Source organism: Euprymna scolopes, chromosome 25 (genome assembly GCF_053919585.1).
Source record: "Euprymna scolopes isolate OS-2025 chromosome 25, ASM5391958v1, whole genome shotgun sequence".
Taxonomy (NCBI): Eukaryota; Metazoa; Mollusca; class Cephalopoda; order Sepiida; family Sepiolidae; genus Euprymna; species Euprymna scolopes.
Window position 1 is genome coordinate 82,039,927 of NC_136506.1, and position 14,607 is coordinate 82,054,533.

The following is a 14,607-nucleotide window of genomic DNA, read 5'->3' on the forward strand; positions in this document are numbered from 1 at the left end:
ATGCTTGAGCTAAAATCGAAATCAAAACCTATAAACAGTGAGTAGAGTATGATAACCATTAGGCCAGCTTGACACAATCTTTAAAAAGTGTTTTCAAAATACTTATTCTTAATGTAAGGATTCTGTGATCAGGAAGATTCACACATGCGCATTTGTGAAACACTTAGTAAACAGATAAAAATCAGATGACACCCCTCCCACATACCAATTTTTCAATTTTCACCCCTTAGCAGCCCCTTTTTTCCAGATGAAAACCAATTAAATTTCAAGTCTGTAGATTAATTGAGTATATAGGTTGAGAAGTGTCCTCACAGACACAAACATTCTCAATTTTATAGATATACTAGCAGTTCAGCCTGGCTTTGCCCGGGCCCTATGTACTGTTCATAACTTTATGTGCATATGTATATATATATATATATAAAAAATTTTGACTCATGTCCAGGTAACCTACATCTAAAATTTCAAGTGTTTAGACCCAAAATTGGTGGAGGAGTTTGGTAGTCTGCAAAGGTCAACTCTTTCAACTGTGACCTCTCGACAGCCAAATTTTCGCCCAAAAACTGATTAGAAAGCTTGCTTGTCATGTCTGAATACCCTTTATGTAAAATTTCAAATGTTTAGACCCAAAATTGGCTGAATAGTTTGCTATTGGCAGCCAAATTTTTGGCCAAAAGCGAATTAAAAAGCTTGCTCTATGTCTGAATACACGTTATGTAAAATTTCAAATGTTTAGACCCAAAATTGGCTGAATAGTTTGCTAGAGACCGCAAAGGTCAAATCTTTTGAACTTTGACTCCTTGGCAGCCAAATTGCTCTATGTCTGAATACACTTTATGTAAAATTTCAAATGCTTAGACCAAAAATTGGCTGAGTAATTTGGTAGAGACCACAGAGTTAAATTTTTTTTAACTTTGACTCCAATTTTGACCCCTTAACATGTATCGTTTTGCACTGAAATCAAATTAAAAAGTTTGATTCATGTCCAAGTAACCTACATCTAAAATTTCAAGTGTTTAGACCCAAAATTGACGGAGGAGGTTGGTAAAGTTTTCAAAAGTCCAATCAATTTCTGGCCAAAACTGATTTTATAACATTTTCCCAAATCTCAATACCCCTTATATCAAATCTCTGTCTGTAGACTGAAAATTGACAGAGTAGTTTGGTAGAGAAATGTACACACACACAGGCAGACAATTTCACTTTTATAGATATATAGATAGATTGTTATTAGTTTATACCTCCACCTTCAGTGGTGTTAGTACAGTACCTGGATATGTCAATTTCCTGGCTTGTACTGCTCTATAATTAATATGAAGATTTCTAACAAACAGAAAAAATGTTTGTATAATTTGAATTCATTGGACTAGTGTTCTCATATTGAGTGTGATTTTCACGTTTCAATTGTCCAATGAATCCAAATAATACAAATAACCAATCCTCATCTTAAAAATTCAGAAATGTCAGAAAAAATGTTGTTTAGAATTTGCATTAGAGAGTAAGTAACTATGATGAATGTAATTATGTATTGTTTTTATTGACAAAAAACTTTTTGTTTTAGTCCTTTTTATGTTTTACGATTTTTTAGATAAAAAAAATGATAGTTTGGATTATTATGACTACTATTCTCATTTTGAGTGTCATATTTATTTATTTGTTTATTCATTTATTTATTTGTTTATTTATTTATTTGTTTGTTTATTTGTTTACTTATTTGTTTATTTGTTTACTTATTTGTTTATTTGCTTATTTATTTGTTTGTTTGCTTATTTATTTGTTTGTTTGTTTGTGTATTTATTTTGTTTGTTTGTTTGTTTGTTTATTTATTTGCTTGTTTATTTATTTATTTATTTATTCGTTTTCCACATTTTGACCAATTTAATTGTTACCATACTTCAGATGCATATTCTTTTTTTAACTTGGAAATATTTCTATCAAACTTGGAGACCTATACAGAACTTCAAACATATCCCCTCTCATTTCGTTGACAGAGAGGTGATTATTCTCATGGCTGACAGAATGAGAACAGTCTGCTCTTTGGACCAAATAAGGAATTCAGTTTGATGTTTTGCGTGGATATTTGAGCTTGATAAAAATATTAAGTTCCAAAAATGCACTTGAAGAAGGTCGAAGGTTTTATTGGCTGAAATATTGTAAAAAAAAAAAACAAAAAAAAACAATAAAAAAAAAATAGCAACCAAGATGAGAAAATTAATCATTGGGATTATTCAAGCTATTGTTCTCATCTGGAGTGTTATTTTCACAACATTTCGGCCGATGTAACCTTCAACCTTCTTACCTTCGTCAAAGAATTTTTTTGTTGAACTCGGGAATCTGCATGGAATTTCTAACAGAACCACATTTAATCCATGGGGGTAGCTTGTTCTCGCTCCGTCAGACAACTGTTCCATTGGCCTGCTTCCCGGACGATTACAATATGGTAGCCTTCAAGTCCAATGTAAACAAGTTCTTGTTGAGCCCTCCTCTTAAATAATCCATATTCTACCCAATCTACATCATTAATGATTACTAAGCTATCATCTTACATTCATTAACCCTTATTCTCGAGTGGCCTTCGGGCCTAGATAAGTGTTGACTCCTTTGTAAAAAAAAAAATAAATAAATAAAAGACATGATTGGACAGAAGTCCCAAGTAATTCACAATTATATTCTGAGTATAATTCACACTGAGGATTGAACCTTCAACCTCCTGAAGAATATCACTTATAACAGAATGTTAACAAGTACTCTATCCATTACACTATGCGTCCTTACGCAAGAATTCCATTTAAAATTCCATGCAAATTCCAGAGTTTGACAGAGATTTCCTAGTTCGACAAGATATACCTGAAGAAGGTCAGTGATTACAGTAGCTGAAACATTGTGAAACAAACACTCAGGATGAGAACAGTAGTCCGAATAATCCGAACGATACAAATTATATCCATCCTCATCTTCAGAAACAAGATGAAAATAGTCTAAATAATACATATCTATACTCCTATGAATTAGTTTTTTTTTTGGTCCCCCCCCCTTCCCCGACAAAAGGAGGGTGGACCTGTAAATTCACCCTTGTCTGCTCGTCCGTTCGTCTGTCTGCACTTATCTCAATAACTACGCCTTGGAATTTTTTGAAATTTTGCACAAACATTAAACATGATATGAGTAAAAAGTAACTGAACAGATTTTCTGGGAAAACTCCAGTTGCCCCTGTAGGGGTGCCTTTCGGGTTAAAATGGCTAAAATTGACACTTTTGTGCTTAGTAAAAAAAATTGATGCCTTGGATTTTTATAAAACTTTCTGAAAAGTTGTAACTAACTGATTTCTATATAATTTTGTTTGTCTATACTTCGCGATAACTCTTGGGTGTGCTTTAGGGGCTCATTTTTTTGGACTATTTTACCATATTTGTCCAAAATTTTCTGTGTATGTCTATTTAGCAGTTCTGCATGGTGCTGAACTCAAATTTAAATATGTTAAGGCCTTGGGGACTTTTGGGGTTAAATGGAGTTGGGTGGGAGGGAGCAAATGATGGACTTGTTCATTTCTTTTTTTGCATGGTGCAGAACTCAAATTTACATATGTTATGGTTTAAAGCTGTACCGTTTGTTTATTTTCACCAGGATTTGACGTCCCCTGGGGACTTTTGGAGCTAAATGGGGGGGGGGTTTACTGAACTTAGTCATTTTCTTTTTATGCTTTGTTCACTGTGCACTCACGGGGGACCATGCATGCTTCACTTGTTTTTTGTGTATTGATATTCATATTAAAACCCCTTTTTCTCTATTTAAAAAGAAAATGCAACTTTTTTATATATCAGTCAGGGAATTGCATTCATCTGCAAAAGATCTAGCTAATTTGCATATTCTTTTAAATATTTAATTAAATTAATTCCCTTTTAGTTTTTCGGTTTTCTTATGGGATAATCATCTTTAGTTAACTATTACGTGTAATTATATTCATGCAGATATTCTACATGATTTATACGTGCATAATATTTGCATAAAAAGTTTATAGTGAACACAAACCTCTCTCTCTCTATATATATTTATTTATAACTACTTCATTTAATCACATGAAATTAATATACAAAAGTATAAATTTATGCGTAAACTTTAACTATTTACTTCAACAGTGCTCAATACATAGGTAGAGCTAGTTAGTAAGTTATAAAATATATATGGCGATTAAGCTACACTGAATATTCCACGTTTCATCCACTCTAGGATTCTTCAGGCTTAATCGCCATATATATTTTATAATTTACTACTATATATATGTTTATGCATTAATATATTATGCACATATATATTTATTTATGTGTATATATATTTATTTATGTGTATATATATTTATTTATGCATAATATATATTTATTTATCCGTATATATATTTATTTATGCATAATCAAAAAAACATATTTGTTTATGTCTATATATTTTTTTATATGTGTATATATATTTTTATGCGTATATATATTTCTTTATGCGTATATATATTTCTTTATACAAATATATATTTCTTTATGCGTATATATATTTCTTTATGCATATATATATTTATTTATGCATATATATATATTTATTTATGCATATATATATTTATTTATGCATATATATATATTTATTTATGCATATATATATTTATTTATGGATATATATATTTCTTTATGCGTATATATATTTCTTTATGCGTATATATATTTCTTTATGCATATATATATTTATTCATGCATATATATATTTATTTATGCATATATATATTTATTTATGCATATATATTTATTTATGCGTATATATATTTATGCATATATATTTATTTATGTGTATATATATATTTATTTATTCATATATATATTTATTTATGCGTATATATATTTATGTATATATATATTTATTTATGCATATATATATATTATTCATGCATATATATATTTATTTATGCATATATATATATTATTCATGCATATATATATTTATTTATGCATATATATTTATTTATGCATATATATTTATTTATGCATATATATATTTATTTATGCGTATATATATTTATGCATATATATATTTATTTATGCATATATATATTTATTTATGCATATATATATATTTATTTATGCATATATATATTTAGTTATGCGTATATATATATTTATTTATGCATATATATATTTATTTATACATATATACATTTATTTATGTGTATACATATTTATGCGTATATATATTTTTTATGCATATATATATTTATGCGTATATATATATTTATTCATGCGTATATGTATTTGTTTATGCATATATATATATTTGTTTAGGCACATATATATTTATTTATGCATATATATTTGTTTGAAAAAAAAATTGCCTGCCAAATTCCTCTGTCTTAATTTATATGCGAAAGTTTATATTTGGGTTTTAGCCGGTGAAAATCAGTGCAAAGGTGTGAAAATTAAAAAAAGTGGACTTCGTCAGGTGAACGTCGAATGACGGCATTATGAAAATACATGCGTAACGTAATAACTATTCATTCATGTTTTAATTTTTAGCTTTGCAGAAAATATGTCTTCAGAGGAATAATTGATTTTTATTTTGACTATTATTCTCATCTTTATTATTTGCTGTTTTCATCTTTATTGGTTGTTGTTTTTCACAACGTTTCGGCTAACTATTCCTCTGGACTTTGTCAGGTGGTAACCACGATGAATAGGAACTTCGAATCTCCTAACTGCATTCTTAGTTGTTGTCGTCTCACCACGTTTTTGGCCAAGTAAACCTCTGGCACGCTTTGGGTAGGATTGAAACCGCTATCTTCAGACAATGTCCATCTGGAACCGTAGAGATTCAACGTCTCTATCAACTGCGCCACAGGCAGTTGATAGGCATTAACATCAAAGGAAAAAGTACGTCATAAGTTAAACGATTTGGTGTTAATTCTCTGTGGTGGCACACCAGGCATTTTTTTTTCTTTTTTTAACTTTCTAAATCATGACTATATATTGGGGCCATTGTAATATAACTAGCAGGGAGACCCGACGTTGCCCCAGATTGAATGATGATCAACGAATATTTCACACTCCTATATTTTTATTGTCATCGAAATCCTTGAAATCGCCCAGGAGGAAGCTTCACATGTCTCCATGCAATAACTTAGTCCAAAATATATGTTATTCTCAAACAAAAAAGCGACCGTAATAGAGGTCAGTGTACCCAATGATACAGGGCTTAACAGAGCTGAGAGGGAAAAGATAACAAAGTATCAAGGACTTATGTATGATATGAAACGAAATTGGAAATTAAAAGACGTTTCAATTATACCAGTCATAATAGGAGCAACTGGGCTTATGAAAAAGAACTTTAAAAAGTACATAGCAAGCATACCCGGTGAACCAAGTGCAAGTGAAATACAAACGATTGCACTGAAAGGGACGGCTAGAATCCTGAAAAGATCTCTTGGTTGGACTCACTAAAATAGGGGTAAATGTCAGACATCTGGTTGGATGTCCCATCCCCTAGAAGAAAAAGTTTAAGAAAAATGAAAAAAAAAAGAGAACCTAGTGTTTCTTTTATAAAATTATTTCATGTAAACTTGCTTCCAGTTAATGAAAAAAAACATTAAACAATTTACATGCAGGTTTTGAACCTGCAGACCATGTCATGCAAAAAACAAAAAAACAAAAAAAAAACATGTAAATTTTCAAGTCTTATAAAATTCTTTGCAGTTAATGAAAAAAATTCAGAAATCTATGTGCGGAATTTGAACCTATAGACCATGTCATGCGCAAAAAAAAAAAAAAACATGTAAATTTTCAAGTCTTATAAAATTCTTTGCAGTTAATGAAAAAAATTCAGAAATCTATGTGCGGAATTTGAACCTATAGACCATGTCATGCGCAAAAAAAAAAAAACATGTAAATTTTCAAGTCTTATAAAATTCTTTGCAGTTAATGAAAAAAATTCAGAAATCTATGTGCGGAATTTGAACCTATAGACCATGTCATGCGCAAAAAAAAAAAAACATGTAAATTTTCAAGTCTTATAAAATTCTTTGCAGTTAATGAAAAAAATTCAGAAATCTATGTGCGGAATTTGAACCTATAGACCATGTCATGCGCAAAAAAAAAAAAACATGTAAATTTTCAAGTCTTATAAAATTCTTTGCAGTTAATGAAAAAATATTCAGAAATCTATGTGCGGAATTTGAACCTACAGACCACAGCATGCAAAAAACACGCACACACACAAACACAAACTTGCATTTATATAATAAGTACAAAATCTGCATTAATCAAAATCTTATATTTAAGCATATTTTACGATTGCGCAAAGCCTGGCCGCCTACTTGTAATTTATAAAACCTTTGTTTTTTTATATATAATCAAAAAATTATTTATCTCTTTTGATTTGTAGAGACACGTGGGTAAAACATATTGAAAAAGCATCTCGTAATTATTTGGAAGTGGAGAGGAAAAAGAAAGAAAAAGCACACTTATGTAAGTCCAACTTTATTTGCATATTATGCTGGTATCTTTAATACTTAAGAGAGATCTCCCTTTCACATTTCAGCGCTCCTATATTATAATAACAAAAAAAAAAAAAATTAATTTCAAGGGAAGCAAGTGGTACCTATGTCATTATCAGGTCGCACATAGTAACATATCCAAAAATTATGAAAAACGATAAGGTAGAAAAATAATTATTAGTGAAAAAAGAAATTCATGAAATGAAGCAAATCAATATGTTATGCTTAGTAAAAAAAGAGATAAGTTGACAGGGGAGATAATTAATTTCTGTTGCTTATGTCACGTGATGAACGTAATATAAAATGTGGGGAAAATTTTATTCCTCATCTAAACTTTATCAAAAATTGTATTTCATTAATAATTATTTTTCTACCTAATCGTTTTCTGTAATTTTTGGTTATGTTACTATTTTCGACATGACAATCACATATGTACCATTTGTTTTACTTAAAATTCAATATTTTTTTGTTATCATATAGAAGCATCTACATTTCAATTCTTGTCCAGAATTATTCTTATAGTAAAAACAAAAATAAAGAAATATCTGTATGATATATGTACCCATGTTATAATGAAAATATTGTACTCCAAAAATCATATAAATTGATCAGGTAGTTTTAGTTTTATAAAGAAAATAATTTTTTAAGCGATTAATGGGAGTTTGAAGGCATTACAACATAAATCTCACCAGTTTTGAATTATTGAGTTATCTCCCTTTTTTATTTTGTTTTTGTTTTTTTAGATTGTGTTCAAAATGGTGGCAAGACCGCGGCTGTTCTGTTACTCATAACATTTGAATGTTTTTTTTTTTTTTTTAAATTAAAAGTGCTTGATATGTTTGTTTCATCACAAATACATACATCATAAAGATTTTTCTTTTTTTTTTTAATTAAGGGGAAATTCTGAAGAAGAACCCACATTTCTCATGATCATGTGATCATAATTATAAGATTTTTTTATAATAATAAGATTTTTCTTTTTTTTTTAATTAAGGGGAAATTCTGTAGAGGAACCCACATTTCTCTCTAATGTGATCATAATTACGAGATGGCTTCAGTAAGTTTCCAGACTTTTTTCGTAAGGGCATTTTTATTGATTTTATTGATATGTGAAACTCTTGGTGCCCATCTTGGCCAAATAGTCTATAACAAGGATGGAGTTGTGTACTGGTGCATTGGTGCAACGTTTCTGCATCTTCAGTTCCTTGCAAATAATTCTGGAAAGACCCATGGAAGTCCTCGTGTGAGCTTGTCCATGACCCTCGTCACAGCCTCTTTCATTTCCTAAATTGTCTCCTAATGACAGCTTCTAAGGTTTTTCTTGAGCTTAGGGAATAACCAAAAGTCACAGGGAGCAAGGTTTGGACTATAGGGAGGGTGAGGAACTGCCTTGATGCCCATCTTGCTCAAATAGTCTGTGACAAGGATGGAGTTGTGGACTGGTGCATTCACGCAAATCTTCTGCATCTTCAATTCTTAACAAATGATTTGTGTGTAAAGTTTCCACACTGACATCAAACTGTGCACTTATTGTCTCTCTAGACACATGACGATCCTTATCCATGAAATTCTTTATTTGGCCAATCAACTCTGGTGTTCTGACTTCCTTACTCCTCCCACACCTCTAATCATACCTCACAGATTCCCTGACTTCTTTGAATCTCTTATGCTTCTCAGAAACTGATGCCTGATTCATGCAAGATGGTCCAAAATCAGTCTGAAGCATTCCAAACATTTCTGTAGCATTTTTTGCAAGTTTAAAACAGAAATTTATTATATATCGTTCTTCTAAAGTGTCATCATGTCCAGATTGCATTTTTGAAATTCACCAGCTGTGACAATCAGGCTTTAGTAGGGTGTATTCTAATTTCTGTTGTAGCTGTTCATTTGAACCTGAAATCATAAAAATTGGTCAGTCATCTAAAAAAAGTGTATAGCAGTAATATACTTAATTTTCAAGAGTCTACGACAATTTTAAATGTTTGTACAAAAAAAGTCTGGAAACTTATTTAAGGCGCCTCGTACTCATCTAGAATTAAGTGTTCGCTTACACAAACATCATAAAAACAATTTGATGTTTGGACCAAGTTAGTATGTTACAAGAACGTCTATTATTGTCCAGCAGTTTTAATCCAGAATACAGCCGCTTACGTGCACATATATAAAATATATATTTTGATATTTGATGAGTTTGTGTTTGAAGCATAAAATGTCATTTTTTATATTTTTTATTATTATAATTCAATATTTCAAATGCCCTGCATTCTTCCTCAGTAATGAATGGATCGATGCAAAAAGCAAACAAGACCGTTCATATGTGAATTATGAATAATATGCTAAGTTATGTTTTTCTGTTTTATTTTTAAGTATACATTTTTTATATTTAAATATACATTTTTTTTCTTAAATATGCATTTTTAAATATACATATTTTTAATATACATGTTTTAATTTCAATATACATTTTTTATTTTTTTATTTAAATATACATTTTTTTTCTTAGATACGCATTTTTAAATATACATATTTTTAATATACATGTTTTAATTTCAATATACATTTTTTATTTTTTTATTTAAATATACATTTTTTTTCTTAGATGCGCATTTTTAAATATACATATTTTTAATATACATGTTTTAATTTCAATATACATTTTTTATTTTTTTATTTAAATATACATTTTTTTTCTTAGATACGCATTTTTAAATATACATATTTTTAATATACATGTTTTAATTTCAATATACATTTTTTATTTTTTATTTAAATATACATTTTTTTCTTAGATACGCATTTTTAAATATACATATTTTTAATATACATGTTTTAATTTCAATATACATTTTTTATTTTTTTATTTAAATATACATTTTCTTAAATATGCATTTTTTAAACATACATATTTTTAGTATACAATTTTTAATATACATTCTGTAATTTCAGTATATATATTTTTATTTAAATATACATTTTTTAGATATGCATTTTTAAATGTAGATATTTTTAATATACATTTTTTAATTTCAATATGCATTTTTTATTTTTATTTAAATATGTACTTTTTTAGATATACATATTTTTAACATACATTTTTAATAAACATTTTTTAATATATTTTTACTCTTTATTCTTTAAATATACATTTTTTGTTTAAATATAGCGTTTTTAAATATAAATTTTTAATATCTATTTTTAAATATAGATATTTTGATATACATTTTCAACATGTATTTTTTAAATATAGATATTAATTTTTAATGTACATATTTTTTAAATACATATTTCTTATGTGCATTTTTTAAATATACCTTTTTATTTAAATATACATTTTAATATACATATTTTTACATATACATTTTTTTAATAAATATACATTTTTAATGTATGTTTTTACTATACATTTTTATTTAAATAAACATTTATTACTATACATTCGTTTAAATATAGATGTTTCAAATATGCATTTTTAATATAAAATCTTTTTTTAATATATTTTTAAATGTACGTTTTTGTAGTGTACATTTTTAAGTATACATTTTTTGAATATACATTTTTTAATATGCAATTTTTTAAATATACATATTTTTAATATGTACTTTTTATATGTAGATTTTAAAGTAGATATTCTATTTTAATATGTATTTATTAATATGCGTTTTTTAATACATTTTTAATATTCATTCTTTTTTAATGTGCATTCTTTAGTATAAATTTAAATACATATTTGTTTTTAAATATACATTCGTTTTTAAATATACATTTGTTTTTAAATATACATTCGTTTTTAAATATACATTTGTTTTTAAATATACATTTGTTTTTAAATATACATTTGTTTTTAAATATACATTTGTTTTTAAATATACATTTGTTTTTAAATATATATTTTAAATTTACATATACACAAACAGGATAGAAGAAAATAGATACTCCATATTTTTTACATTTGAAGAATTGTCTGTTTTTTTTGTTTGTTTATCCCATTTAAAATTTTAAAATTATTTCAGTATCATTATTTAAACATTTTTTTTATACAGAAAAACACTAAATATTTTTATCATGTATTTTTAAGAATATATCACATGTAAAAATATATATTTATTTTTATGTCACATGAAAAATATATTTTTATTTATATATCACATGTAAAAATATATCTTTATTTATATATAACATGTAAAAATATATTTTTTATTTATATATCACATGTAAAAATATATTTTTTATTTATATATCACATGTAAAAATATATTTTTATGTATATATCACATGTAAAAATATATTTTTATTAATATATCACATGTAAAAATATTTTTTATCAATATATCATGTAAAAATATTTTTTATTAATATATCACATGTAAAAATATATTATTAATATATCACATGTAAAAATATTTTTTATTTATATATCACATGTAAAAATATATTTTTATTAATATATCACATGTAAAAATATATTTTTTATTTATATGTCACATGTAAAAATATATTTTTATTAATATATCACATGTGAAAATATATTTTTATTAATATATCACATGTAAAAATATATTTTTATTAATATATCACATGTAAAAATATATTTTTATTAATATATCACATGTAAAAATATATTTTTATTAATATATCATATGTAAAAATATTTTTTATGTATCACATGTAAAAATATATTTTTATTAATATATAACATGTAAAAATATATTTTTATTAATATATCCCATGTAAAAATATATTTTTATTAATATATCTCGTAAAAATATATCTTTATTTATATATCACATGTAAAAATATATTTTTATTTAGATATCACATGTAAAAATATATTTTATTTATATATAACATGTAAAAATATATTTTTATTAATATATCACATGTAAAAATATATTTTTATTTATATATCGCATGAAAAATATTTTTTTATTAGTATAGTACATGTAAAAATATATTTTTATGTATATATCACATGTAAAAATATATTTTTTATTTATATATAACATGTAAAAATATAATTTTTATTCATATATCACATGTAAAAATATATTTTTATGTATATATCACATGTAAAAATATATTTTTATTAATGTATCACATGTAAAAATATATTTTTATTAATATATCATATTTAAAAATATATTTTTATTAATATATCACATTTAAAAATATATTTTTATTAATATATCACATTTAAAAATATATTTTTATTTTTATATCACATTTAAAAATATATTTTTATTTTTCTATCACATGTAAAAATATATTTTTATTTTTATATCACATGTAAAAATATATTTTTATTCATATATCACATGTACAAAATATATTTTTATGTGTATATCATGTAAAAATATATTTTTATTTATATATCACATGTAAAAAAATATTTTTATTTATATATCACATATAAAAAAATATTTTTATGTATATATCACATGTAAAAAATATATTTTATGTGTATATCATGTAAAAATATTTTTATTATTTATATATCACATGTAAAAATATATTTTTATTTATATATCACATGTAAAATATTTTTTATGTATATATCACATGTAACAATATATTTTTATGTATATATCACATGTAAAAAATATATTTTTATGTATATATCACCTGTAAAAAAAACTGGGTTCATTTTAGTAAATGTGTCTGTTAATAAAATCCTCTTTCAACTACGATTCATCATACGAGTATCGTTCAAAATTTCGATATGATTTAAAGTAAAGACAATATGTAACATTTTCATAACAAAGAAAGCATTCAATGAATTGCATAATCTTTTGAGCAATGCATACTTGCAGCACTTGCGTTGCTTTGCCAGTGAGGAATCATGAAACAATTCAATTAAATAAAAGTCTTTTCTACATATATGTGCAGTCGCTGGTCTTTATTCTTTTTATCATCGCTTCCCATGTGTGTGTCTGTTTATCTAGTGGTTGTGATCTTCTATTAACTCTAGATGAATAAAACTCATGCATGGAAACTGTTACCGTTTTAAAGGTTTTATTTCGGAGAGAAGTTAATTCATGAGGGGGAAAGACCAATAGGAGGCTAAAATTAATTCTTTCTTAAATAATTTTCTTAATTAGCTTAAAAATAATCGATGAACAAACAGATCTCAATGAAATATTCTCTTAGATTTCTCCATTAATCAGTCACATCTTGTCTCTCAGCTTCCTTGATGTGAACTGACTCGAAATTCTGTCCTGCTCCAAATATGTGGTCATATCTAAATTAATATCATCAACACCTGGTTCTAGCATGTTTTGTCTAGGGAACTGACCCTTCTCACCTCACTAGATGCACTCTGTCAATTTCCATTTGCCATCAGGTTATACTGACATGTACTTATGTAACCCTTGCCAAAATTCACACTAGTCAACATAATCTCTATTTACTGGCATAGGGTCCTAATGCTTAACAAATATATACATTTGACAAAATCCTTATAATGTTCATAAAATAAACAAATTATTTTGAGTGGAGCTGATACAGGTCATCTGAAGAGGAAGTTCAGACTAGGTTATTACAAATAAGTATGCGGTACAGGTGGCTGGCCTGACAATGCTACGGACGTAAGGAGGGAGTATAATGAAGCTGAAAATGAATTGCCTACCACCTTCGGCTGTCTTTATTGATCGAAATATTACGACCTTGTGTGTTGTGTGTGAGATAGAAGTGGCCGGGACTTTGCTAAAACAAGTGAAGCTGGCACAAACTGGTGAATGATGAGGTGTAAACAGTGCAGACAATTAAACCATGTTGCTAGTAATACAGATGAGTTATTTTGCTAGCCAATCACTGGTGGCATTTTTTTTTTAATTAAGTATCATATAAGCAAATGATAGAGATGGAGAGAGGGGGGGGAGAGAGGGATGGAAGGAGATATGGAGAGGGAGAGGGGGGTTAAGAAGAGATATAGAAAAGGGAGAGAGAGAGGAGGAGAGAGAAGGGAAGGAAGATAGAGAGATGGAGAGAGAGGAGGGATAGAAGGAGATATGGAGAGAGAGAGAGAGGAGGTAGAAAGAGATATAGAGAGATAGGAGGAGAGAGAAGGAAAGTTAGATAGATAGATAGAAAGA

At 26.8% G+C, this 14,607-nt stretch overlaps 1 protein-coding gene across 7 annotated transcripts in view; it reads left to right on the plus strand.

The window, feature by feature from the left end:
* LOC145247464 (intersectin-1-like) overlaps positions 1 to 14,607 on the plus strand; it is a 334,749-nt gene that overhangs the window by 296,301 nt on the left and 23,841 nt on the right. For all 7 annotated transcript variants that reach the window (XM_080109259.1, XM_080109257.1, XM_080109253.1 and 4 more), the window contains one exon: positions 7,408 to 7,490. In XM_080109259.1, the coding sequence (XP_079965385.1) occupies positions 7,408 to 7,490 (83 nt within the window). The remainder of the gene's footprint in view (positions 1 to 7,407; positions 7,491 to 14,607) is intronic.